Source organism: Scyliorhinus torazame, chromosome 12 (genome assembly GCF_047496885.1).
Source record: "Scyliorhinus torazame isolate Kashiwa2021f chromosome 12, sScyTor2.1, whole genome shotgun sequence".
In the NCBI taxonomy this organism is placed as follows: Eukaryota; Metazoa; Chordata; class Chondrichthyes; order Carcharhiniformes; family Scyliorhinidae; genus Scyliorhinus; species Scyliorhinus torazame.
This window is the reverse complement of record NC_092718.1, coordinates 168,831,769-168,859,286: the sequence shown is the minus strand read 5'-3', so window position 1 is coordinate 168,859,286 and position 27,518 is coordinate 168,831,769. Positions and strand designations below refer to the sequence as shown.

At 47.6% G+C, this 27,518-nt stretch overlaps 1 protein-coding gene across 5 annotated transcripts in view; it reads left to right on the top strand.

Moving 5' to 3' along the window:
* LOC140386725 (septin-4-like) overlaps nucleotides 1–24,833 on the top strand; it is a 222,611-nt gene extending 197,778 nt beyond the window's left edge. For all 5 annotated transcript variants that reach the window (XM_072469341.1, XM_072469338.1, XM_072469339.1 and 2 more), the window contains 2 exons: nucleotides 20,227–20,326; nucleotides 23,351–24,833. In XM_072469341.1, the coding sequence (XP_072325442.1) occupies nucleotides 20,227–20,326; nucleotides 23,351–23,422 (172 nt within the window). In that variant the 3' untranslated portion in view covers nucleotides 23,423–24,833. The remainder of the gene's footprint in view (nucleotides 1–20,226; nucleotides 20,327–23,350) is intronic.
* The last annotated feature ends 2,685 nt before the right edge of the window (nucleotides 24,834–27,518 follow it).

Genomic DNA, 27,518 nt, shown 5'->3' with positions numbered 1-27,518 from the left:
TTAAAGGCTTTCGGTGAAGTAGCTGCCTGTTGCAATGTGATACAAGCATTGTGGGGGGCAGGGGGGGCTGTAGTCTCCTTTGGCAGATCCCATCGGCCAGAAGAGCCTCAAAACCCCGCCCATTGTTTGGGCTTGGGGCTGTCCATATTGAAGTTCCTGCCATGTTGCGAGGGTGTTTTTTTCAGAATGATACGAGAGCTGAAAGAGATATGTGAGAAGGACCGTCTACAGAAATTTGATTGAGGAGCCATCCAATTGAAATCTCGGAAATAATGAAAGTTTTAATAGTCCAGATACAGAAAAAAACATTTTCTGTGGTGGGGGAAAACCCGAACAAGGGGCAGAATCTTCAAAATTAGGCCAAGCCAGTCAGAAAGCATTTTCTTTTCTCACAGAGAATGGTTAACATCTCAAACTCTCAGAAGGCTGTGGATGTTGGATCCATTGAAAATTAAGACCAAGACAGATTATATATTTTGTTAGATCGGGGTATCAAGAGATGTGGAGCAAAGGTAAGTTAATGGGGTTGGGATACAGATCAGTCGTGACCTGACTGAATGGTAAAGGCGCTGACATGCTTAGACCTGCTCCTGCAGATGAATAAATCCTCCAACCTCAGTCCAGAAGAGGAGGGATTTGAGTTCAGCCTGTGTCCCAGTTATACTGAGGCCAGCCTGTTTCTCTGAGTTTTACTGAGCCAGATGCAAACCAATGTCGAGGGACCTGGCAAATTGAATCATGTTGAAATCTGTATTAAGAATTTAAATTCAATTGAAAATGTTTTTGGTTCTGTTGCAGGTTGAGGTAGTTTTGAGTTCCCATCAAATCAAATGTCATTCAGAGATAATCCAATGGCCATCTCAATCTGGTTGGCTTAAACCACTAGTAAATAAGTCCAATTAATGCTGTTAGAGTTTTGTCATACCTTACTTGTTTATAGATACTTCCTCGATTAATACTAGCGCGATCTATATTAAACATTAACACCCATTCTATCACATGGAAAAACAGGGTTACGTGAATTGAACAATGAGATTATTGCTTCTGATTTTGTTCAGTGCCAAAACAGACCCTGAAAAGGCTCATCAGTTCAATCAAGAAAATTACTAATTCCGTTTGGTTTGATGAAATATCGATATCTTCACATGACCAAGATATTTTGCAGGAGCTGGACCAGAAAGAGTCTTGGGATGCCTCCCGTTAACGACTTAAAACAAAATACTGAAATCAGAAAAGACAGTGAGAGAGAGTGTATCATTGTTGAATAACAAACCTAACTTTAACTGAGATAGCCTTTCCATCGGATCAGGAGCTAGGTCTCAAGCCAATTCGAATAGACCAGAGCAGATCAGTACCTCAGCTTCATTCATTCAATGTTGATCTATACACTTACCCAGTAAAAACCTGCCGATCTCAGTCTTGGCAATTTAATTGACCAAGAGTGAGTTTAATGTTTGCTCCCGTCTTTTACAGAGAAACCACTTCGAAACATCAATCCTTAGTGGCCTCATTTTAAGATTGGGCTTCCTTGTTCTGGAATCCCCTACCTCACTAAAAGCTTCTCTCTATCCTTTGTATTGAATACTTCTAACATTTCAAATACATCAGTTAGTTCCATCTGTCAACCTTAACCATACTAACTATTTTGATGGGATTTCACTCACTTGTGAGTTGGAAATGATCAGTACATAGATTTTCTTGAAATTATTTATTTACATTTACAAAGATCTCGTGGTGAGTACATTGTTCCATGTTCTGTGTTTAGCTCTCTTGGCCACCTGACCCTGATATCTTGCTTACATCATCATTAACCTCATTGCCTGATTAACATAACCGGTAACCCTTTACTCTACATCTTCACTCAAGTATAATCTCAAAACTGTTGCCTCATTTCGTTAAACTACTTACTTCACATTCCCTGTTAACCTCCGTTCCACTCTTACCTCCCCAACAATGTTCTCAGTTCTCTTGGATGACGTGTAGGAGGTATGTGTTCTGTGATCATCTCCTTGGAGGGCAGACAGGTTGGTGGAGTGGAGTAAAAGCTTCTCGTGACTGCTGAATCTTGGATTGTGACTCTTACGATAACCTTGTTGTGAAGACGGTGAAAGCCAATCAAAGAAATACTGATTCACGAGATAAAGCCTCAAGACTGGAATGATCACAACCCCTTGAAAAGGAAGAGAATACACTGAGATTCTCCCTATAATCGTCATCTCCTGCATTGCAGATTGGAAAAAAGGTGAAAGCACTGGCTTAAGAAAATGAAGCATTTTCAACTCCTATGAAGAATCTCACAGTTGTGTCATTCACCACTGCTGTGACAATCAAGAAATATTCAATACCCAAGACATAAATGAATTTGGTAGATGAAAAGAAGAATGAAGATGCTGCAGTGCACGAGGATAAGAAGATTCCCCTACAACGCGGGGTAGGAATTTGACATTCTGGGACTCGGTGGCTTAGTGGTATTGGCACGGAGCTGGTGATCCAGAGACCCAAGGTAATGTTCTGGGGATTCGGGTTCGATTCCCACCATGGAAAATGGTGAATTTTGAATTCAATAAAAATTTGGAATTAAAAGTGTAATGATGACAATGAAACCATTGTCGATTGTTGTAAAAACTCATCTGGTTCACTAAGGTCCTTTAGCGAAGGAAATTGGTCTATTTGTGCCCTCTGACATGGCTTAGCAAGGCACTCAGTTGTATCAAACCACTAAAAAGTCTAAAGGAATAGAACTGGTTGACCACCTGGCTTTAACTCAACACCAAAAGTGTCAAAGACAAACTCGGCCCTGCAAAATCCTTCCTACTAATATCTGGGAGCTTGTGCCAAAATTGGAGGAGTTGTCTCACAAACTAGTCAAGCAACAGCCTGATGTAGTCATCCTCACGGAATCATACCTTACAGATATTGTCACATCACTATCACCATCCCTGGGTCTGTCCTGTCCCACCGGCAGAACAGACCCAGCAGAGGTGATGGTACAGGAACGGGTTGCGCTGCGAGTCCTCAACATCGACTGTGGACCCCATGAAGTCTCATGGCACCAGGGCAAACATGGGCAAGGAAATCGCCTGCTGATTGTCACTTAGTGCCCCCTCAACTGGTGAATCAATACTCCTCTGTGTTGGACCCAACTTGGAGGGAGCACGAGGGTGAAAAGGGCACATAATGTACTCTGGATGTGTGATTTGAATGTTGATCACCAAGAGTGGTTCAGGAGCATCACTACAGACTAAGCTAGCTGAGTCCTAAAGGACAGAGCTGCTAGACTGGGTCTGCGGCAGGTGGCGATGGAACCAACAAGATGGAAAAACATACTTGACTTCAGCCTCACCAACCTGCTTGCCACAGATGCATCTGTCCATGACAGTATGGGTAGGAGTCAATCATATTCAGTCAGCACTGTCCCTTGTGATGAATGTAGGAATTTTAGATATATTGTATTATATGTAGTTGGTGCAGTAATGATTAAAAGTCTGGGTTAATGTGTGTATGACTGCTGCGCTAGTGTTTTTAAAAATTCTGGTTTGAAAGGCAGCAGGCATTTTGGAGACAGAGGTGCAATTAAAGTACCGTAAAAGTTGGGCTAATGGCATTTTGTATATATAGAGAAGGTTCCCTGGGAAATAGACAATTAGAGACATTTTGGTCAGCCTCAGAAGATGATATAGTTAATGGGAGGAGCGAGGTGTCAAAGCAGCGTGGTGTTGAGTTTCCAGATTTGAGTTCAGTTTCAGATTTGATTGTAGACAGACCAGCAGCTGCTCTTAAAACAGTGAATTTTGATATGTCTGTGAACAGGAGCAGTTTCTCTCAAAACAGTGAGTTAAAGATTTTCCTGTAAACAGGATAGGAGCAGTTTCTCAAAAGCTGGCAGGTGAAACAGTACTCTGAGACAGGCAATAATCTGCAGCTGTTTCCTAACTGGATTCTCCCCCTCTCCAATCACTTTCTTTAAAATGGATCTCTGTTAAGCAAGTATTCCTGGGTCTGCAAATTGTATTTAAAAGTGGATTTTGACCTGAGATAGGTGTTGTTTGAGTGGAGATAAAGATGGCAGTAAGGAGTTGTTTCATTGTATTGGGGTAGCACGTTTAGCACTGCTGCCTTACAGTGCCTGGGACCTGGATTCAATTCCAGCCTTAGGTGACTCTGTGTGGAGTTTGCACTTTCTCCCCGTGTCTGCGTGGGTTTCCTCCAGGTGCTCCGGTTTCCTCCCACAGTCCAAAGATGTGCGAGTTAGGTGGATTGGCCTTGCTAAATTGCCCCTAAGTGTCCAGGGCTGTACAGGTTAGGTGGGGTTACTGGGATAGGGCAGAGTCTCGGTAGGGTGCTCTTTCAGAGGGTCGCTGCCTCCTTCTGAACTGTAGGAATTCTATGACTCTATGGTATTGTTAAGCATTGTTTAGTGGGCAATTGGAAGCTATTTTCTTCAAGAGGTTAAAGTTAATAATACTGTCTTCGTAATAAAGTTTGGTTTAACATGCCATGTCCCTATTTATGCCTGAAATCACTCCGGAAGTATCATTTCCTCAGTCTTACAAATTAAATAAAATATTGTGGCTTCTGTCTGGTATCCTAGCACCTCTTGGGGTCTGGTCCAGGGTTGTAATGGAGACAATTCCTGTCTTTGCATTAAGGATACCCTCCATCATGTTGTGTGGCACTACCACTGTGCTAAATGGGATAGACTTCAAACAGATCTAGGAACTCAAGGCTGCACAATGAAGCGCTGTGGGTCATCAGCAGAATTGAACTCAATCACAACCTTATGGTTCGACATATCCCTCACACCACCATTACCACCAAGCCAGGGGATCAGTCCTGGTTCAATGAAGAGTGCAGAAGGGCATGCCAGGAGCAACATCAGGCATAATGGAAAACTGAGGTGTCAACCTGGTGAAGCTACAACACAGGACTTCTTTTGTGCCAAAGAGAGAAAGCAGCAAGTGACAGACAGAACTAATCAATGCCACAACCAATGGAGCTAATCTGAGTTCTGCAATCCTGCCACATCCAGATGCCCTTGCCAGTATGTAGCCTCGGCCAACAGCCTTGAAGATTACCTTCCCGTTATCACATTGCTATTTGTGCGTTTTTACTACTAAATCCTCTTTTACTGTGCCTTTGACAACATCTTATTTCATGAAGGCAAATGCAAAGTACACATTAACCATGAATTTAGCTACAAAGTTTTTCTTTCTTGCCCCTAATTGGCCCCATCCTTCCTTTGACTTTCCTTTTTACTTTTGTGTTCTATTTTCTGTGACCTGTTGATTGGCTGCTGTATTTCCTAATTTCAATAATAATTACTCAACTGGAAGAGAGCTAATTTCAGTGAAGTTGAAAGGGGACCTGTACTGGGAGGATTGGAAACAAAGGGCAGATAGTTTGGATACAGACTGGACATTCTAAGAGGCCAAAAAGGATTGGGCATTCAAAACTGGAGTACCCTATGTTTTGCTATGCTCTTGACGCAGCATAAGCTGCTTCCTTGATGTGCACTTTGACAAAGGAAGGTTCAGACTTGGAGATAGCTTTAACACGTTTATTAAACTATTAACAATTCTCCTACTTGGATTCGACACTACTGTTAATCCTTCTATAGCTACTCAGACTGACTAACCAGTCTGGTACAATCCACGTGGTGGGTGTGATGTTCAATCAATCCTGTGCCTGTACTCACTGAGCGTCTCCACTGGAAAGAGATTGAGCATGTGTGATGTGTCCTTTTATATGGGTTAGTGTAATGCCCTCCTGTGGTAGTGTCACCTCTGTGTGTGTTTCGTGAATGCCCATTGGTTGTGTCCTATCTTCCTGACCTATTGGTTGACTGTCTATGTGTCATGTCTCTGGTGCTCCCTCTAGTGTCTAGCTAGGTGTAGTGTATGTATATTAACCTTTTGTGTACTTACAGTGATGTATATCACCACATCCCCCCTTTTTTCATGTTACATATTTTCTGTACAGTGTTAAAGAAAATTGAACAAACTAGGTAGATGAGTGATAGTCTGTACAAGTTATGATAACAGTGATCATTAAACAATAAGTCCAAATCATATGCATGAGTCCAAAGTTCATTAATTATTATGGTCGAGTGGCTTTCTTGTTTGTTTGGTGATGTTGATGGTGGCATTGCATTGTAAATGCCATCAGTGTCCCTGTGCTGAAGGAACCAAGAAGTGGTCAAATCGCTTTGTTGTCGGATTTGGACTCTTTTTTTTCTTTCGATGCTTGTGGTGGTAATTCTTGATGGCATCTGTCCTGAAAGCCAGGTTGCCTGTTGGTAGTGCAGCAAACGTGAATTGGTAAGATGCATCGTCCTGCCATGGTATGTCATTGTACTGAGCTGAGCAGTAACAGTGTCCCTCATTTGCAGAGTTGTACCATGTTGTACCAGTCGTAGTTCCATTGGTGTCGTTTTTGCCGTGCTTGTTGTCGACGTTGTTGCCTTTGGTACGCTTCTTGCTATTGATGTTGTGGTGGTGGTGGTTGGTTTTGTTGCCGTGTTTGCTGCGCTCAAGGACCACACTCTGTGGATAATACGAGTCCTTCACACAGTTACTCGTGTTAGCGTGCTTTGTGGCATCTGCTGTCTCCTTGAGCGTGCCGTCGCTGAGTTCGCGGCGCTCCCGTCTGGAGTCATGTCCGGCTTACTTGAATCAGCTTTGGCTTGTCGATGCTCCCCGTCTAGAGTCTGGTCTGTTTCACCTGAGTCAGTTTTGGCTTGTCGATGCTCCCCGTCTGGAGCCCTTTCTGGTTCACCTGAATCAGCTTTGGTTTCTTGATGCTCCCCGTCCGGAGTCACTGCAGGTTCACTTGAGTCAGCTGAGATTTCTTGATGCTCCCCGTCCGGAGTCACTGCAGGTTCACTTGAGTCAACTGAGATTTCTTGACGCTCCCCGTCCGGAGTCATTGCAGGTTCACTTGCATCTTCTGAGGTTTCTTGATGCTCCACATCCGGAGTCAAAACATTCAGGAATGCATTTGCTTGCGGAGAGGCTCGAGCGAATGAGGTTTGAAGTAACGTGGTGTCACCGGAGTCACCAGTAGTCTCACTGTGATTGTCGGGTGCCTCTGTACAGTCTAGCTGAGGTCTGTCATGTTGCACATCTGGTATGGGAAGTGGGATGCTGTCGTCACTTGTCTCACATATAGTGGGTAGAGCCTCAGTGTCTTCTTGTCGTTCACTTGAGCTGGGTAGACTGTCAGAGTCTTCTTCTGGTGGCTCAAATAATCTGGGTGGACTGTCATAGTCTGCTTGCTGTACACTTGAGCGTGGTAGACTGTCAAGAGTCTTCTTCTTGTTCACTGGAGCATGGTAGACTGTCATAGTCTGCTTGCTGTACACTTGAGCATGGAAGACTTGCATTGTCGGCTGCTGGTTGCTCAGAGGAGGTTGCTAGACCCTCATGGTCTTGTTCAAGGACTGCGCTTTGGAGTCTTGCATTGCTTCTATCGTGGAGGCTGTCCATGAGCTCGCTGTGGAGGCTTGTGTCACTCCCTCTGTGGAGTCTTGCAGCGTTCCCTGTGTGGAATCGTGCATTGGTCTCTCTGTGGGAACTGTCATCACTTCTTGTTCATGCAAGGACTGCGCTCTGGAGTCTTGCGTTGCTTCTATCGTGGAGTCTGTCCACGAGCTCGCTGTGGAGGCTTGTGTCACTGGAGTCACTTGTGTGGAGACGTGCAGTTGTCTCGCTGTGGAGTCTTTCATCGCTTTGTGTGTGGAGTCGGGGACTCTTCGCGGTGCATGGACCACTCTCTGTGTGGCAGCAGGCCGCTCTCTGTGGGCTTGTACCGCTCTCTGTCTCTTGGCGTCAGGCCGCAGCATCATCCTGCACTCATGCGTCGGGATGTCGTATATGCTGGGCTGAAGATTCCCCAATCCGAAGAACTCGTCGTCAGGGTCGTCAATGTACAATACGTCTAGTTGCGGTTCGGATTTGGTACTGGGGTAGCCTCCCAAGGTGAAACCCAAGTCGTTGTCTTCTAGGACCATATCATCACATTTTGTGTCGGAGCTGGCATTGGGCTTGCGATGTCCAAAGAAGAATTCAAGGTCTGAGTCATAGTCTTCAAGGACTGTATCATCCCTTTGGGTGGTGCTAACTGCTTGTTGCAGGGTGCTGCGGAGGTTACTTTCAGCTAATGGTCGAATTTCAGGCATTGTACTGTCGTTCCAGGTGAAAGAATCGGGTTTTACGGCTTTAAAATGTTTTTTCCGTGTTTTGGGATATTTCCCCTTTAAGTGGGCGTGGTCCGAGGCCTCTGACGTCATGACGCTTGTGACGTAGAGCGTAGGAAGCGATTGCACATGCGCAGATCGCTGTTCCTTTACTTGGGGCCTTTTCCGCAATTGCGCGTGCGCGGCTTCTCGCGCATGCGCAAATGGACCTTCCCGTTCTGTGCACTCTTCGTGCAACTGTGCATGTGCAGCACCTTTTGCAAGATGGCTGCAATTCAAAACTGCCGTTCGTTGCTGCAAGCCGACCTCGCGGTGAGTTTTGGCGCCTCTTTTAACTTTTCTTCTTGTATATTCCTCGCAGAATTTTTGGAATTTGTCCAGGACTGCCTGGAAATTGCTCTTGTTTTGCCCCTTTGAGTATTTGAAGGTCTGGAAGATTTCAGCTGCTTCTGGACCCGTGATGGTAAGTAGAAGCTTTATTTTCTCTGCATCCGCCACGCCATCTTGGTCGGACACTACCAGGTAGATCTCGAATCTCTGCCTGAACCAACGCCAGTTTTCACTAAGATTGCCTTGGTACCTGAGCTGCTGTGGAACCGGAAACTCGAACATCATCTTGCCTGGCAGCTGTTGCTGGTAGTCACTGCTGAGTTTTAACTATACGGATTGAAACAGTTCACTCCTGGAACCATGTTTTGTTATGCTCTTGACGTAGCATAAGCTGCTTCCTTGATGCGCACTCTGACAAAGGAAGGTTCAGACTTGGAGATAGCTTTAACATGTTTATTAAACTATTAACAATTCTCCTACTTGGATTCAACGCTACTGTTAATCCTGCTTTAGCTACTCAGACTGACAAACCAGTCTGCTACAACCCATGTGGTGGGTGTGATGTTCAATCAACCCTGTGTCTGTACTCACCGAGTGTCTCCACTGGAAAGAGACTGAGCATGTGTGATGTGTCCTTTTATATGGGTTGGTGTAATGCCCTCCTGTGGTAGTGTCACCTCTGTGTGTGTGTCGTGAATGCCCATTGGTTGTGTCCTATCTTCCTGACCTATTGGTTGACTGTCTATGTGTCATGTCTATGGTGCTCCCTCTAATGTCTAGCTTGGTGTAGTGTGTTTACATTAACCCTTTGTGTACTTACAGTGATGTATATCACCACACCCTAAATGATTGAAGAAATAAGGGTTAAACTAAAACCAATAAAGGAGGCTTATAATAATGCAGTCGAGAGCCTAGCTCAATACAGAGCATGGAATTCTCCCAGTTCCATGAAGGAGGATTTGAAGGCATGGCCTGGAGCAAATGTGGAGATTAAGGAGGTTGGCGGTCCGATGCGTACCCACTTCCCTTCAAACACACTCATGATCAAGTATTGCACAAGTTAGATGAAGTAAATCACCACAGAGATATTGTCCCAATAAAGTATTCCCAGGTAAGGTTCATTTCATCCGGCAATTCACCTCCCTATCCAGCAAGTGACATTTCCAGCTTCAATACTTCCAGTCTAGCACAGGATGTTAGAATTTTTGAATCTGGGGATCTCTTACAGTTTGTAGCCACCAGTTATAAATCAGTTTTTCCTATTAGATACAGAACGGTGAGTCTATATATAATAGAATAGAATAGTTTCCTGCAGCGGATTTGCTTCATCATCAGATTATACAAAATAAAACATTTGTCTTTAGTCTGACATTCCTATAAACATTTCTCTGAGAGCATAGATTGTTTTACATATAATGTTTACAGCTATTACTGGAGGGAAGTTCATTTGAGGTTAATAAAGTATTTAGTGGCATCGTAGAATGATACAGCACAGGAAGAAGTCATTGGATCTGTCATCCCTGTTTGTGCTCCTTTGTAAAGCGCTCCCAGTAGTCCCACTCCCTAACTCTTTCCCCATCCTGCAAATTTTCCTTCAACTACTTTTCAATTCCTTTTTGACTGTGACTATTGAATCTGCTTACATCACCCTGTCAGGCAGTGCATTTCAGATCGCAATAAGCCGCTGTGTATTTTTAAAAATGTTCCCCCATGTTACTTGTGTACTGCATTGAGCAAGACTAACACATGCTCAACTGCGGGCAACTATTCTTGAACTAACTTTATTTGTGACCTCCAATATAGAGGGCAGCATTACCATGCTTCCTCCCCAGTTAAAAAACTGATACATTAAAATGTAAAATGATACATCCACATAATTTCCCAGAATACAACGGCACCAATCCGCAACAGGTTTCTGTGTGGTATCCTAGCACCACCTTACGAGTTAGTGTTTAAATACTCTCCGAGGACAAGCTTTAGTTTGCTTAAGCCTGATGTTAATAGCAAAGTATTGACAGCAATACTTGAAATTTAAGAGATTCTGTTTCAATCAACTAATTTTCTTCTCTCTGCTATCTCCTATTTCCATTAGTTTGACTCTGTTCTCTCAACATCTCTGACTGGGTCAAATCTAAACTCTGACCTTGACCAAATCCACTTAATGGCCGCCACTGTGTCTCAAGGACCCTGGGCCCATCCCTGCGCCATGTATTTTGGCGGCAGAGGTGACTCCCCCATTGGCCAGCAGCGGGATCTTCCGGTCCCGCTGCTGGTCAACAGGGTTTCCCGTTCTCACCCTTTGCCCCCAAGGAGCTCCAGGCGGGTGGGGTCGCTGTCGGCTACCCGGCTCACCATTTCTCACGAGATCTGATGCAATCTCGTGAGATGTCGCGATGTGAATCCCAGCCATTGAGGTCGGGATCACTTTCTGGCAAATCTGCATAACAAAGTGAGACAGGTAGTCTCACTCTAATATGGGTTTCCGAGATCTAACCAAGGTGTGGGATCTAACTCTCTTCTACAAATGGGGACCAGACAGAATAGCACTCATGGGGTCTCCCAGGGGATTGGAGGCGCCCAGGTGTATGTCCTCTAGGCAGGGTGATATCCTGGTACTGCTGGTGTCACCAGGGAACCCTGGCATTGTCAGCCTGGTAGTGCCATCTGGCCGCCAGCCTGACACTGCTAATGTGCCCACTGCCAGGGTGCCAAGCTGGCATTTTCGAGCAGCAGTGATTGGGTGTCCTGTAGGTGGGTGGGGTGGCGGGGACCCCCTTATTGTGAGTTGGGGCTTTTTTTTGGGGGGGGGGATTGCGTTGGGTGTTTGAGAGTTCTGGATGCTGCCAAGGGGAGCTCCTCAGTGCAGAAAATGGGGCTAAGTGCAGCCTTGTCGGGGAGTTCCTGCCCAGGCCCCGATCTACCCGAGTGGACATTGGATAACGGGGTGTTTCTTGGCACTTGGAGCGCCAGGGAACACCCAGCTAATCTTGCACGTTAAGGGACTCTGTCCCCAATCGGGAGAATCATGCCCAGAATCTTTCTCCAATCGTCACTGGATATGTAAATGTACCTTGTTTCTTTACAACAACACCAATCACATATTTCTCCTTGTCCCCTCAATGGATTTCCACCATGACCTTCTTAAGAGTACTGAACTCTGTTTCATGTCTGATGTATCCTGACTCATCTTCACTTTGGGTTTTTTTCCCCCTTGCTTTGCTATTGACGTCATGCTTAAGCATCCTAAACCTTGTCCGAGGGACGTATTTAAACACTAACACAAGGTGAGCAACCTGTTGTGGACTGGTGCCGTTATTCTGTCCGAGAACTGGAAAATGCCTGGCCTGTGTCGAAGAGAAACATGGAAATCACTGCCTGGCCTTTCACCTGGGAAATAGCTCCGCAAAGACCTCTTCACAATCTGTACCTCTTTCTACAGCACCATTCAATGCTGGGTGATATGGTGATATTAGAGTGTGTCTGAAATATTTCAAACTCCGCTGACAAACTGTGGGCCATTATCGGACACCAACACCTCTGCAATCCATAAATTCAAACCAAATTCGCAAAATCTCAATAGTTTTGGCATTTGTGGTATTGGACATAAACTCAACGTTTCTCCACTTGTTATTGTTATTAACCAGAACAAAATACTCCCTCACTTCCACTTCAAATAAATCCAAATGTACCCGTTCCCACGGTTTTCTTGTGTTTAACCATGGAATGATTATTTCTCGTTCTAAGACACATCGGGGACGCGATCGAACTGCCTCGACGCGCTCGACTCGGTGACACCACAAGACTGTTAAATCTCGCGAGAGGCCTCTCTGCAACCAGAGGGTGAGTGTGTGTGGATCGGGCAGGGGACCTAAGCCCGATCCACGTAATGTTCCCAACCGGTAACGGAGGTCCAGGGGCCCCAGCTCAACTGGCTCATTGGATGGCACCCTGAGAGAAGGCAGGGAATGTAAGAGTGTAGGAGGCCTGTGGGATTCAAGGAAAATGATCCCGGGGTGGAAGCCATAACTTATTATCTGTCTCTCACCCTTGCCAATTCCTTACCAATATCACATTCTGGATGATATTGTGGATTCCGCAGCAGCTGCCCTATGGGTGCTGGTGACAGTGCAGGTGGCCAGTCGCTGGAAAAGGTAGCGTTGACGCAGGCTCGAGGTGGAAGACCATGTTCAGAGGTCCACTCCACTACCTGAGGACCCGGCCACCCATCAGGCCGGGGAGGGACCCAGAGAGGGAGGTCAGTGATGACCCAAGGTGGTCCGTCGTTGGTCATTTGAGGAGATGTTGGGCAGCATGTGCCATAGAAGGTTCCACCTCAACAAGGGGATGGTGCGGTACCTGTGCCATGTCCTTGCGGACTTGGCACCACATTGAGGAGGAGGATACCCGCTCCCCGTAGCCGTGAAAGTCCGCAGCCCTGAACTTTTATGCTTCAGGTTCATTCCAGGGCTCATGCAGAGATTTGTGTGTCAACCTGCAGCCCACAGGGGCATTGGTGAAGTCACGGATGCCCTGTATGCCCAGGATTCTGACTATATAATGTTTGAGCTTTGTTTGTAAATAACAGATACACATGAGTTTCTTTGTTACACTGGAAAACGACAAAAACATAATTTATTTTAGCAGTTTGAGCTGGATCAGGACGCACGGGCAACAGGATTCGCCACCATTGCCGGATGCCCCAGGTCCAGGAGGTAATGGATGGCACGCATTTTGCCTCATGCACATCAGGGCAAAGAGGGAGTGCCCTTCATTAACAAGAATGGGATCCACTCCCTGAATGTTCAACTCCTGTGTGACCACCATCTCCAGGTATGCACATATGTGCACGCTTCCCCAGGAGTGTGCACAGCAGCTACATCCTGGGACACTCGGGGATCCTCGGCATCTTTCAAGACCACCCCATGATGACGGGCTGGCTAATGACGCCAGTGTGGAGGTCAGAAACCGATGCGGAGACCCGCTATAACGTGGTGTCATTGAGCGGTGCATTGGACTGCTCAAAATGCGATTCCAATGCCTCAATCACTCTGGTAATCCACTGCAATACACCGCCCCCCCCAGAGAGACACCTGCTTTGTGGTGGTCTCTTGTGCCCTCTGTGCCTTCCCGTACCAGCCTCCCCGAACAGGCGCCGGAATGTGGCGACTAGGGGCTTTTCACAGTAACTTCATTTGAAGCCTACTTGTGACAATGAGCAATTTTCATTTCATTTCATACAACCGGGAGACCCTCATCCTTGCCCGCTTCCCCCTGACTTTGTCCGTCATCTCACCATTCCCGCCCGCCCATCCTGTTCTATCCTCCCAGGATCTCTGTAACAACACTCCAGGGTGATGGGCCTGTGTTGACACTGTCAGCTGGTCATTATACAAAGCAGGGGGTGATGATTACCTGCTGTGAGGTAAGCTCTGGTGCTCCTCAATGCCATAAACTTTTTGAAATGTTTCCAATTAAGGGGCAATTTTATCTGTCCAATCCACCTAACCTGCACATCTTTGGGTTGTGGGGGTGAAACCCACGCTGGCACGGGGAGAATGTGCAAACTCCACGCGGACAGTGACCCAGAGCCGGGATCGAACCCAGGTCCTCGGCGCCGTGAGGCAGCAGTGCTAAGAACTGCACCACCGTGCCACCTCAATGTATGCCATATTCTGACTCCTGTCTTTCTGCTGCTGGCGCGCTCACACCCATCAACGGCACGTGGTATGCCTCAGGGGCCCTAGAGCGAGGACCATTGTGCACAGCGGGCTGAGGCTGCAGCTGGGGGAGAGTAAAGAGCAACATTGGGTGAGAGCTGCAGACCGGCTGGCTCTGCGGAATAACGTGTCAGAGGTGTAACATGTCTTAATTGTGAACAATCCAAACCCTAACTGTCCCGAACTACCAGTGGTGCTCCCCATCACCCCACAGAGCCCACTCAGTGATCCGCGATCTTCTTAGCCTCCGCACTCTGCCGCTACTTCTAGGTGCATACACAGGATGCATACTTTCCTCGCCCTGTGTCCTTTGATGCCCCAGGTATGTGATCTCTGGAGGGCCTGGGGCCAGAGGCCGCCATCTGGGTTGCCGGTGGCACTTGCCTCGGCTATGCTACCCTGTTCCACCCGCTGACCTCGAGACGTGCCATTGTCAGGAGAGGAGGACTCGGGAGAGCTGGAGACGTCATTCCCTGCTGGAAGGCTCCGGGTAAGACTCCGGCGCCCCTTCCTCCTGGACGGTGCCCGTATGGCCCAGGGGAACATCCCATTCTGGAGCTCCAGAGGCCTCTGCGTCATCTGGCTCTGTCCTCCCTGGTGGCTCCACATTGTCTGCACCATGATGTCAGCACCCTCAGTGATGCTCCTCTGTGACTGGGCTTCACTTTGGAGTACCTTAACAATGTCCATTTGCACCTGGGACACATCTCTCAGAGGCAAGGACACGTTCTGGAGTGCCCCCATTCGGCTATGGACTGGCTGCAGTGTCACTGACATCTCCTCCTGAATCTCACGGCTGCAGCCTAGCATCTGTATCAGCCCTGGGATAACCTTGTTCAGAGGCTCAGCATCTGGCTGGGACCCAGCTGAGTCCTGGGATCTAGCAGACCTCGAACTGCTGACTCCCTCGGATGTTCCTGCCTCCACCTGATGCGCATCAGCAACAGTGTGGTGCTTGCCAGATAGTGCCCAAGAACCCGACCACTAACGTCGCCCACCGAGGTGTGTGTCTCTAAGCTGGCGGATGGTGGGGATGAAAGCCGTGACGCATCGATGGTGGCATCCTCGGAGCTCTCCTCCAAGGTGTTTCCTTGGGTGGTGGGGGGCAGGGGAGGGGCACCCTGGAAGGGCCGGCACCATCTGATGGAGATCCTGCGGAAGAAAGGGCATGTGATCAGTGAGCGGGAACGATCATTTTGTCTGACGTGATCAACTCACTTGAGACAAGTCATCTGGATGGAGGGACAGTGGATCCTTATGGGGCAACCCAACCTCATTTATGTGTCAGTGACCGCTCTGTCCTCTGTCATCCCTGCGATCTCCAGGGCCCCATCCTCATAGTTTGTGAGGACTCTGATGTCCAGCACTCTTCTACCCGCCTGGGCTCTTTCACGTGATACGCTAACTTCCTTCTGTGGGGCCAAAGAGACGGCGTTGTCAGCCGCATGCTTGATGCATCGGGAGGGAGCGTCTATGTCAGGCGACAGGTGTGGTCACCACTGCTGGGCATGGGTGGGTTGTGCTGGTGGGTGTCAGCGTGTGCTGGGGCACAGGTGCGGTATTGTGGTGGGGGCTGGGGTTGTGGTGCGTGGTGTTAGGTGCCAACTCATTGGGGGGGGGGGGGAGCTCAAGGCGTGATTGGTGCCAGGGGGCCAATGTCAACTCACCCATGCGGCCTGGTGCAGGTCATTGGGCTTCTTACGACACAGAGGTTCTCCTCGTGATGCTACCCAAACTGACGCCCGCTTCCATTGGCTTCCACGCGGCACTGGTGGACCTGTGGCTGATCCTCCGACCCCCTCGGGGGAACAGTGTGTCCCATCTCGACTCCACCTCATCCAACACTCTGGTCAAGGTGGCATCTCCGAAACATGGAGCAGGTCTCCATAGTGTCATGGCTGTGTGCTGTCTGGGGTTTGCTCTGTAGGGTCAGTTTGAATGCTGCTCCCCATTGTTAGCAGGGAGCTTCCGGGCGTGGTCCAGGTGAAAAGCTGGCGGGACAGCCATTTCCGCAGTGAAGTCCATGTGTGGTCATTCCGGCCCTAATTGACATTAGATACCGATCGTGGCCTCGCCAGGTTGGCTGTCGGGAAGCACTTGACAAGTCACGCTCACTACCGCACTTCGTACTTCTGCTGTTAGATCGGGCCCGAAGTGTGGGCAAATACCCGAATGGATCTCACTCAAAAACCAGCGGGAAACACCCTGCCAAACCCGCCCAAGGATACCAAAAATCACTTTTTGCTACTGTTTTCATTCATACTTTCCCGGTGTGTTCTTGATGAAGATCCTCGAACAATCCCTATCTAAACCTTGCTGGAATAACTACTCTTAAACCCCACAGGAGATGCCTTGATCTACATTTAGTTCATTTATGTGTAAATTATTCCTGCAATTTTCCACCTCTTTAGGCTACCATTCATTATACAATTGAGCACTTTACTGAGCACCACATCCTTGTAAGATTCTTCACTAATTTTACTGGCAGAACTGGCATATCATTTGTTGTATGCAAAGTAATTCACAGGTAACTTGGTGGCTGGAAATGAATTGGTCTTTATGGGAAATCTCGAAAGAAAGTTATATTTGCATGATCTGCTGACTTGCAATATTTATTATCAGACTGAGTGGTCATCAAAGCCCATCTCTACAGCCCTGCCACCACTAGCAATGGTACTTCTTTTTTTGTACCAAATAATTGTAACGGTTTGGTAGTCAGTTAACAAAGTGAACTTCCTACCATACAAGAATTTGTGGAACTTAATAACACTATCTTCTTACTCCACTTGTGAGTAATTTTGTTCTGACGCGTTAAACCATGTCAAGCACATGCTACAGGCTTGTCTGAGAGATAACATCACATCTGTGGTGAGGCATCGCACATGAAAACCAAAGCTTTTTTGGGGTCATGGTGAGTCAAAACAGCATCACTAGTTGGCACTTTCTACACTTCGAATGCTTTCTGACACTCCACAGACCACTCTGAATCATTTTCATCTTTGAACATTGGCAGTGGAAATAATGGGCTGGATTCTCCAAAAATGGGGCAATGTCCCCACACCGGCGAAAAACGCCAGCATTTCACGCCAGACTTTTCTGAAAAAAATAAAGAGCAATTCACTTACCTTCAGGGGGCTGGCAGGGACCCGGAGTAATTCTCGCAGCCTTATCTGTGGCTACGGGCCTCCACACATCCGGTTCCGAGTCGGCGCATGCGCACAGCGGTGGCATCCAGCGGCCGCGCCGAACGGGATGGCGGGCTCAGCCGGCGAACCTGGGCCAACAAACAATGTTCACCGATCTGCCCCGCGCCACTCCATCCAACCTGCCTGATCGCCACCCCGGCCGCCCATAAGACCCCCGCCAGGGCACCCGTGGACTGAGTCTGCAGCCGCCGCGCGAGAGTCCCGACTGGCCAGGCGTGGTTGGAACCACGTCGTCAGGAATTCGGCCGTTTGGGACTGGAGTATAGCTGGCAGGGCCTCTGGCAATGGCCCCCTAGCCCGGCCACGTAATTCGCGCGCGAGCGATTCTCCGGGGACCGGAGAATCGTGGGAGCAGCGCGGGGCCTGATTCAGGCATAAACGTCGATTCTCCATCCCTGTATCAAAGCGATTTTGGCACGGGGCTGCAGAGAATGCAGCCCAATGTATCTGCATCAGGGATGAACTTAAAATAATACACAACAATCCCTATGAATGTTCTAGGTTCTTATTTGTTGCTTTCATATTCAATCATGGGATGTGGGTGTTGCTGGCTATGCCAGCATTAATTGCCCATCCCTAATTACTTTGAGAAGGATGTTAGGGAAGAGCTGATGTTCCCCAGTACTTATGATGGGATTGGGGATCTAATTGTTTAATAGATTCCATTTAAACAATAAAGGGGATACAGGTGGCACTGTTTGGTTGTTGAAGTGATTACGGAACACAATAAGCTTGGAGTCAAAGAAGTCAAGACTTGTTTCCTAGTTCTTCTTATAAGAGTTAATATTGGAGCTTAACAGAGGAGATGGTGGGCTGTATTCTTGCCCACTGCAGTCCATGTGGTGTAGGTACACCCACAGTGCTGTTATGGAGGGAGTTCCAGGACTTGGTCCAGCGACAGTGAAGGAACGACGATATATTTCCAAGTCAGGATGGTGTGTTGGAGGGGGGCATGCAGGTGGCAGTGCTTCCATGCATCTGCTCCCTTGTCCTTCCAGACAGTAGAGATCACGGGTTTGGTAAAAGGAACCTTGGTTAGTTGCTCCAGTGCCTCTTAGATGGTACATGTGGCTGTCGCTGTGCTTCGGTGGTGGAGGGAGTGAATGTTGAACATGATGAAGGGGTGTCAATCAAGTGGGCTGCTTTGTCCTTAATGGTGTCAAGCTTCTGGAGTGTTGTTGGAGCTGCACTCATGGGCGGCATGGTGGCACAGTGGTTAGCACTGCTGCCTCACAACTCCAGGGACCCGGGTTCAATTCTAGCCTCGAGTGACTGTCTGTGTGGAGTTTGCACTTTCTCCCCGTGTCAACGTGGGTTTAGAAGACGTTGCCTAAGGAACCTTGGTGATCACATATAATATAAAGATATTTCCAAGACTGGAGGTTATAGCTGTGAGGAGTTGGATAGACTGGGGTTATTACCTTTTGAATCAGAGGAAGCTGAGGGAAAATTTAATTGAGATATACAAATATGAGGGGTCTTGATCGAGTGGACAGGAATTACCTATTTTCCTTCCCAGAGAGGTCAAATCACCAGGAGGCATGGATTTAAAGTATTTGACAGAAGAATTAGAGGAGAGTTGAGGAGAATTTTTTTGCCCAGGCTGCTGGAGGTCATAAATCCATTTCCTACTCCCTGATTCCTGTCCCTTCACCAGTTTATATTCATGGACTTCAATTTTGCAAACAATCTATTATTGTGTGGTATTTTATCAAATACTTTTTGCGAGTTCAGATCCACAATGTCATCCTCACTTTCCTCGTCAACCCTCTCCATTCATCAAAGGACTTAATCAATTCGTCAGGCATGATTTGTCGTGAACAAATCTGTGCTGACATTCATTATTAATCTGTACATTTCCTGATGCCAATTAATTTTAGTCTCGATTCCCTTTTTCTAAAAATGTTCCAACACTTGCATAAAGTAGATTGGTCTGTATCTTGCCTTTTTTAAACACTAGGGTAACATTTGCAACCCTCCAGGCCTCTGGATCCACCCCAACCCCCAACCCTGTGACTTGTCTCATTTTAAGAGCAGCCATGCATTTATTTTTATTCCTTTATTTTTATCCTATCCAATATCGCTATTGCCTCTTCCCTTGCATCTATGCTGGCAGCAATCCGCTTCTCAGTGAAGTTGGAGCAAAGTAATCAACCCCCAAATGACCTCCTTTTTGGCCTCATCCTTCCTTTGACTGCATCTTTGTTATTCATGTGTTTAAAAAATACTTTTGGACTCTCCTTAATGTTACCTGCTAATCTATTCTCATACAGTCCCTTTGCCTCTTTATGTCCCTTTGGTTTTTCGATCTCCTCTGTACTTTCGATATTCAAACTTGATTCTCAACTGTGTTATCAACCTCACATTTTCCCTGCCATTATTTTTCTGTCTCATTTTAATATCTGCCTTTTGTCATCCATAAATTTCAATGCGCTCCCTGTCCCTACTTGTAGAAATATGTCTATTATGTACCCAAACCATCTCCTTATTGTGGGACTCTTATTTTCCAATTGCTGTTTTACCTTCCAATTTTTGATTCCTGAAAATAGGTGAACTGAGAACATTATTTCAAGGTGCATTAGACAAGTAAAGAGAAGTCAGGGTTTCACCAGAATGGATTCAAACTTTACCGTCTGACATTGTTCGATGGCCATGTGGAAGTGCCCTTGAAGTCTTCAGACAATTTGTACAATTGTGCGCTGCCAATTCCTGTGACATACAACATCCGCAACGTCCTAAGGGACATTCGCTTAAATGTCCCGCCAATTTTCTTTTTCAGCAAACTAACGAGGGACAGTGGCACAGATTTCCCGATTCCCATTATATCAGGAGTGACGGATAACGAGGCGGAAAAAATAATCCGGGAGAAGGATGAGGAGGTAAAAAAAAAAAAAGATCTAATTTAATGAACCCTTTTTTCTTTGTGTGTGGCTGTCCCAAGACTTGCAGGACTGTGAGGAAAATTTAAAATGTACTTGGTATTTTGAAGAGTGCAGGGATTAAATCCGTATCAGTGAGGTAAATGCACCATGTAACTTCATACTGACTGCTGGCTCTACGTGATTCTTCAGCAGGAGTATGCATCTCCTACTATGACACAAAGACATTTAGTGGGGGTCTTGCTCGAGAGTGGAGTTGCAGTCACATTTGTTGCCGGAGTTGCATATGCTCAGCAATCCTACTGTGATTGCATGTTATTTTCTTGGACCAGGATCAGTTAAGTAACAGGACAAATACCTAGGTCAATCGCCATTTCTCACCGGAAGCCCATCACAATGAAACAAAAGTCATAATCATCTTGGGGTTTTTCCGCAAAGGAACCTTACCACTGCTACCTTCACCCATCCATTGCAGTGCAAGACTGCTCTACAATGGCTATTGAGGAGCTCTTTCATATTGCCAGTCCGGCATGTTGTAAATCTGCCTCCAGCCTCTTTCCAAGTGTGATTTTGTAGTAAATGCCTTGGCAGGGTCAGATTCAGGGTAGAATATAAGGTTTCCAGATCAGAGGAGTTGGTTATATTCAGTCAAGCAGTTTGACACGTTCCGTACAGTTTGATTTACGACATGGTTCTGAGGTTTGGGTCCTGAGGCTTAACTTTTAATAGTGCTCAATATGATCAAGAATCAATTTCTTTATCCACTTCTTTACTTACCCACTTTTTCTGAGCCATATTTAAACATGGAAATTACAAACACATTGTAGGGCCATCCATACTTTAACTGTCAGACTCACCATTTTAAGTGCCTCTAAATGAATCCAGTTAGAAAAGAACAGTCAGTTTGAAGAAGTTGGAAGAAGGAGGTGGTCAAATCACCAGAAAAGTTATTCATTCTGCCTTCCATTGACCTAGACGTGCCCCTTTCCTTCTAACCTTCCTATTCAATTGGCAGTGCAGAGGGAGGAAAGGTGCTATATAAATGCAAGATCTTTTTTTTTTTTTAAATTCCAATTCAGGGACAATTTAGCGTGGCATATCCACCTACCCTGCACATCTTTCGGTTGTGGGCGTGAGACCCACGCAGAGACGGAGAGAATGTGCAAACTCCACACGGACAGTGATCCGGGGCCGGGATTGAACCCGGGTCCTCACCGCCGTGAAGCAGTAGTGCTAACTACTGTGCCGCACTCAATGTATGCCATATTCTGTTTCTTGACTTTCTGCTGCTAGCTCACACCCATCACCTGCATGTGGTATGCCTCAGGGGCCCCAGATCTAGGACCATTGTGCCCAGGGGGCTGGGGCTGGGGGAGAGCAAAGAGCAATAGTGGGTGGGGGGGTACAGACCGGCCCACTATGCAGAATAACGTGACAGAGGTGTAACATGTTTTAATTGTGAACAATCAAAACCCTAACTGTCCCTAGCTGTCCCGAACTACCAATGGTGCTCCCCATCACCACATAGTACCCAGTCAGTGATCCCTGATCTTCTTAGCCTCCGCACTCTGCCGCTACTTCTAGGTATGTATGCAGGATGCATACTTTCCTCGCACTGTGGCCTTTGATGCCCCTAATGTGTACTGTTACCAGACTCCTAAATGATCCTCTTATGGACTGACCTCATTAACACTACGCCCCTGTATGCTTCACCTGATGCCGGTGTTTATGTAGTTACATTGTGTACCTTGCGTTGCCCTGTTATGTATTTTCTTTTATTTCCTTTTCTTTTCATGTACTTAATGATCTGTTGAGCTGCTCGCAGAAAAATACTTTTCACTGTACCTCAGTGACAATAAACAAACCCAATCCAATCATTTGGAGAGCTTGGGGCCGGAGAGCCCCGGCTGGCTTGCCGGTGGCACTTGCCTCGCTGTGATACCCTGTTCCACCCACTGACCTCGAGATGTGCCGTTGTCAGGAGAGGGGGACTCGGGAGAGCTGGAGACGGTCGTTTCCCTGCTGGAAGTCTCCGGGTAGGCCTTCGGTGCCCCTTCCTCCTGGACAGTGCCCCAATGGCCCTGGGGGGTCACCATTGGATGGACGGGCAGTTGAAGTGAGCTCCAGAAGCCTCAGCATCATCTGGCTCTGTCAGCCCTGGCGGCTCCATTTGGTCTGCACCATGATGTCAACGCCCTCAGCGGTGTTCCTCTGTGACTGGGCCACACTTTTGGACTGCCTCGACAATGCCCACCTATGACTGGGACATGCTCCGCATCAACTAAGACACGCTGCCGAGGTGCTAACCACTGTGACACTGTGCCGTCCCCTTTGATGTGTTGGGTGTTCTGGATCACAAACAGGTCACCAACACTGCAAGTGGTGCAACTCTATTTTATTATAAGGTTAACTATATTAACATACTTGAACTGTGGGTAAATGCAATACCAGCTTTAACTGTTGACCCTTGCCTAGTCCTAACCAGGTGATGCACTCAGCACATGGTGAATGTCTGTGTTGCAGGCTGTGAGCTCTGTGCTCCGAGCTGGCTGCTACTAGAATGAGCAGGAACTCTCCTGTCCCCTGTCTTTATAGTGTGTGTGCGCTCACTGGTGATTGGCTGCGGTGTTGTGTATGCTGATTGGTCCCACTGCATGTCCATCAGTGTGTGTCTGCACCATAATATACTGGTGTATATTATGACACCCTTTCTTCTCTTTTATTAATGAGTTATTACAAATGGTCACAGGACGAGCAAGTGAGGGGGTGGAGTGGGTGTCGCGAAAGTCAGCCCAGAGTCCTGTTACTGATTTCTGTTAAATGACCCCGACTGGAAAGTGCAGGCATGTGGACACCAGGGGTCAGAATAGGGTCAAACCTGGCCATAATGCCCTGCGTTATCCTTTGGTTAAAGTAGCAGAGGGCTGTCCGTGTCCAAAAGCAGATTCAGTAACAGCCCTCAAGAGGAGGCCTTTTCTTTTGTGCGAAATTGTTGACCGTCTTGTTGCCTGTTTTATGCCCTAGTTGCGGCGGATGCAAGAAATGCTGCAGAAGATTCAGCAACAAATGCACAGCCAGAATTCTGACGGATTGTAACCCTTGGTGCTCACCGCATTCTTCAGGGATTGGAGATGTTTACAGTCTTTTCCCCTGCCTGAGAGCATGGAGATGGTTCCTGGGCACAAAGATCTGGGGCTTGCAGCACAGCCCCACTGAATCAACTTCAGAATTCAACATCTCACCTTTCACTGGGAATAAATGCGTCCATTTTATTAGTCCCACTAATTTAAAACACTTACAATATTAGGAACCAAACCTAGAATTCATAACTGCAATCAATGTTGGGTGTTGCCCATAAATTGGAGTTATTTTAGACAGGATTTTAAGAATCCCATTTGCTTTGCTGTGACTAGACTTAATCCCTCTTTTATTTCCCTCCGATTTATACAGCTATTATCGATCCTGCTGGATTATAAACTCCAACTCCTATCACATTGCTAGGGTTTCCCGGTTGTGGTTGAACTGGTAAACAACACCAGCCAAGACTTTTCCAGTCAGGTGACATTGATGGAACCTGACAGATTCCCTGACAAGAGATTTTGGCGGCACAAGTTTTCTCCAAGTTGCTTTCAAATTTCAACTTAACCCTGAGGTAGCATCACACCAGTAAAGATGAGAGTTTTATCTTCACATCTTTTTATTCAAAGACCTGAAGCACCAAGAAAACTGCAGATTTAATGAGACTGAAAAGGCCCTAAAAATAGAAATGGGGAGGACACCGGAATATGGAGAAAAACGCAGGAAAATGATTTTGAAAACACGCCGACAATGGGAAAAGCACTGGAAATTAGAAAGCAGACTATTAATATTAGGAACCGTAGAAAGCCATTCAGTGAGGCCAAGAAACGTTTGAAGCATCTATTGAAAAGATATTTTGTGTTTCTATGAAATGTTGTAGATTATGCACTGAATAATAGTCACTGAACAGATTTTTAAATCCATAATCCCAACTGTTGCAGTGGGAGGAGACCCATCTGGAGAGAGATACTGCAATGGTCCTTGGTATCATTAGACTAGGGAATGGCAAAGTGAGTCAAGGCTTTCCCTTCACATTGGCCCCTAGCATCTCTTCCTGGACACTGGCTGAGGGCAAAGGTTATGTCAGAGTCAGCTGTGTTGCTCCCACCCTTTATCAAATGCCCTACCAACCCCTGTGAGGAATTCCTATTTGGGTTTGGTATTGGAGAGCAGCCAGTACCTGTGGAGTTTTACATTATGGGTTAGCTTCAGGAGAACACACGAGGATGTAAAACTTCCAAAATTGAATCTCCAGTTGGGAAAGGCTCTCTGAATGAGGTGGTTGTCTGGAGTAGGCAGCTTCTTAACCAAGCACTAAACAAGCTTCAGCTCCATGGGTGCAATTAGGTAGCGCACATGCCAATCTAATGAAACTCATCTTCTTCAGTAACATTTGCATAAATGCTGCTATTAAAAAGGGTGCATTGTTCATATTTGTTCTTTGTTGAATATGACTTACAATCATCAACTTCTATTTCGATAAGTCAGACACAGCTACGTCACCCACACGTTTGTCAGCTACACTTATACAAGAGGAGTTTTCTCTTTTTTAAATATTTTGTTGAAGCATTTATATATTTACACAACAAACATAATAACAAAACAAAACCAGCCAACAGGGCTGCAACTAACCAACTCAACTAAATGCCTAACACCCCACCATCCTGTATGTATGAATCACGGAATCCCTACAGTGCAGAAGGAGGCCATTCGGCCCATCGAGTCTGCATGGACCCTCCAAAGGAGCACTCGACCAAGGCCAGTCCCCCCCGCCCTATCTCTGTAACCGCACCCAACCTTTGGTCACTAAGGAGCAATTTTAGTCTGGCTATTCCACCTGACCTGCGCAGCTTTGGACTTTGGGAGGAAACCGGAGCTTGCGGAGGAAATGAACCCGAGGCATTAAAGTCCACAGCTGCGGTGACCTTGATGGCCACCAGGAGCGGGTGTCCTCCAGCTCCATGCGGTGCCAGGTCCGCGAGGACATGTCACAGATGCCACACTGTCTCCATGTTGAGGCGGAGCCACCTGCAGCACACACTGTCCGTCATCTGTTCAAACGACCAGCGACGCCTGTACACCCTGGGTACCTCATGGTGTGGGGCGGGATCCGGCACATGGGCCTCTGTCTCAAGCATCTGCTAACGTGGTGTGGTGTATATGGATTTCAGTAAGGCATTTGATAAGATCCCCATGGTAGGCTCATTCAGAAAGTCAGGGGGCATGGGATACAGGGAAATTTGGTTCTCTGGATACAGAATTGGCCAGCCGAAAGAAGACAGCGCGTGGTAGTGGATGGGAAGTATTCCGCCTGGAGATCTGTGGTGTCCTGCACGGATCTGTTCTGGGACCTCTGCTCTTTGTAGTTTTTATAAATGAGTTGGATGAGGAAGTGGAAGGGTGGGTTAGTAAGTTTGCCGATGACACAAAGGTTGGTGGAGTTGTAGATACTGTCGAAGGCTGTTGCAGGTTACAACAGGACATTGACAGGATGCAGAGCTGGGCTGAGAAGTGGCAGATGGAGTTCAACCTAAATAAATGTGAAATGATCCATTTTGGAAGGTCGAATTTGAATGCTGAATACAGGGTTAAAGGCAGGGGGTGGGATTCTCCCAGCCCTGGGCCAGGCAATCCCCGCGACCGGGCCATGCTGCCCCAACACTGGCACCCGATTCTCCGCAGAGCGGAGAACTGGTGCCGGCGTGGTTGGCGCAGCTCCGGTCACGGGCCGCTCTACGCGGCCGGCCCACCGATTCTCGGCCCGGGATGGGCCAAGCGGCCGTCGTGGAAACGCTGAGTCCCGCCAGTGCTGTTCTAACCTGTTCTCAGCCGGCGGGAACTCAGCGTGGAAGGGTCAGGTGGCAGCCTGTGGTGGGGGGGAGGGGGGCTCTGTCCCCGGGGGGGTCTCCGATGTGGCCTGGTCCGCGATCGGGGCGCACCGATCGGCAGGCCGGCCTCTCAAGCTCGGGGACTTATTTCTTACGCGTCGGCCCCTGTAGCCCTGCGTCATTTTGCGACGGGGCCGGCGTGTTGAAGGAGGCCACTGCGCGTTGGCGCCGGTGCCACTGCACATGCGCGGACCCGCGGCGCCCAGTTCGCGCCAGGATCGACAGCTGGAGTGATTCCTATAAGAGGGTATTGGAAGGCAATACCCTCTGAGCAATAGCCTTCAGCCACACTGCCAGAGGTTTCAGCAGTCGGTGGTGGTTATGGGTGGGGATGACGGGCAGGGACAAGGGTTGCCCCTGATATGGGTAAACACGATCCAGGGGTTGGCATGTGAGCGGTTGCCCCACCCCCACGGTTGCTCCCCCCCAGTGCCCACCTCCACCCTCATGGCAGCCCACCAGCCGAGGATCCCCACCTCCTGCCGAGGGTTCCCCACGCCCCGCTGAGGGCTGAGGCGCCCCCGGGCACTTTGCTTGTGAGCGAAGATGGCTACTCACCTCTTTGGATCCCCACAGAGGCCCTTCCGCCAGGTTCACCTTTTTAAAGAGGAGTACTAATCGGCGCCAGCGTGACCACCTGCTGGGGAGGCTGATGAATGATGGGAGGCGGTAAGATAAGGGGTGGCTCCTGTTAATTATATGGAAGTGGGGTTTAAGTGGTGATAATTGGTTTCTTGCCACGCAATGATGAGATCTCGATTTTGCCTATGGGTGCGGATCGGTTACATCGCAATCTGTTTGGCACCTGGCACGGTTCTCGTTTTCTGCCTCTCCGGCTATTCACTGGTATCGTTTCGCTTGAGTGAGAGCGTAATGAGGCCGGAGAATTGCGCCCATTGTCTGTAAGGTATTATTCTGTGAGTATGGCTATGTCAGGCTGTTTCTTGGCTAGTCTGTGAAGCAGCTCTTCCAACTTTGGTACACAGTCCCCAAAATATTAACAAGTTGGACTTTGCAGAGTCGAAAGGGCACAGAGACAAAGGAAACATTCCTAACTCCTTAAATGCATCACCCAGTGTGGGACTTACAGTCATGTTTGGAAGGTCCCAGTGCCATAGAAGCTACATTAAAAAAGTAAACTGTGGCAGTGGTTGACAACACAGGACAATTGCTGCTGAGGAAGGCCTCTCCCTGCCATTGCAATATCCACTTTTCCGAGACTGATT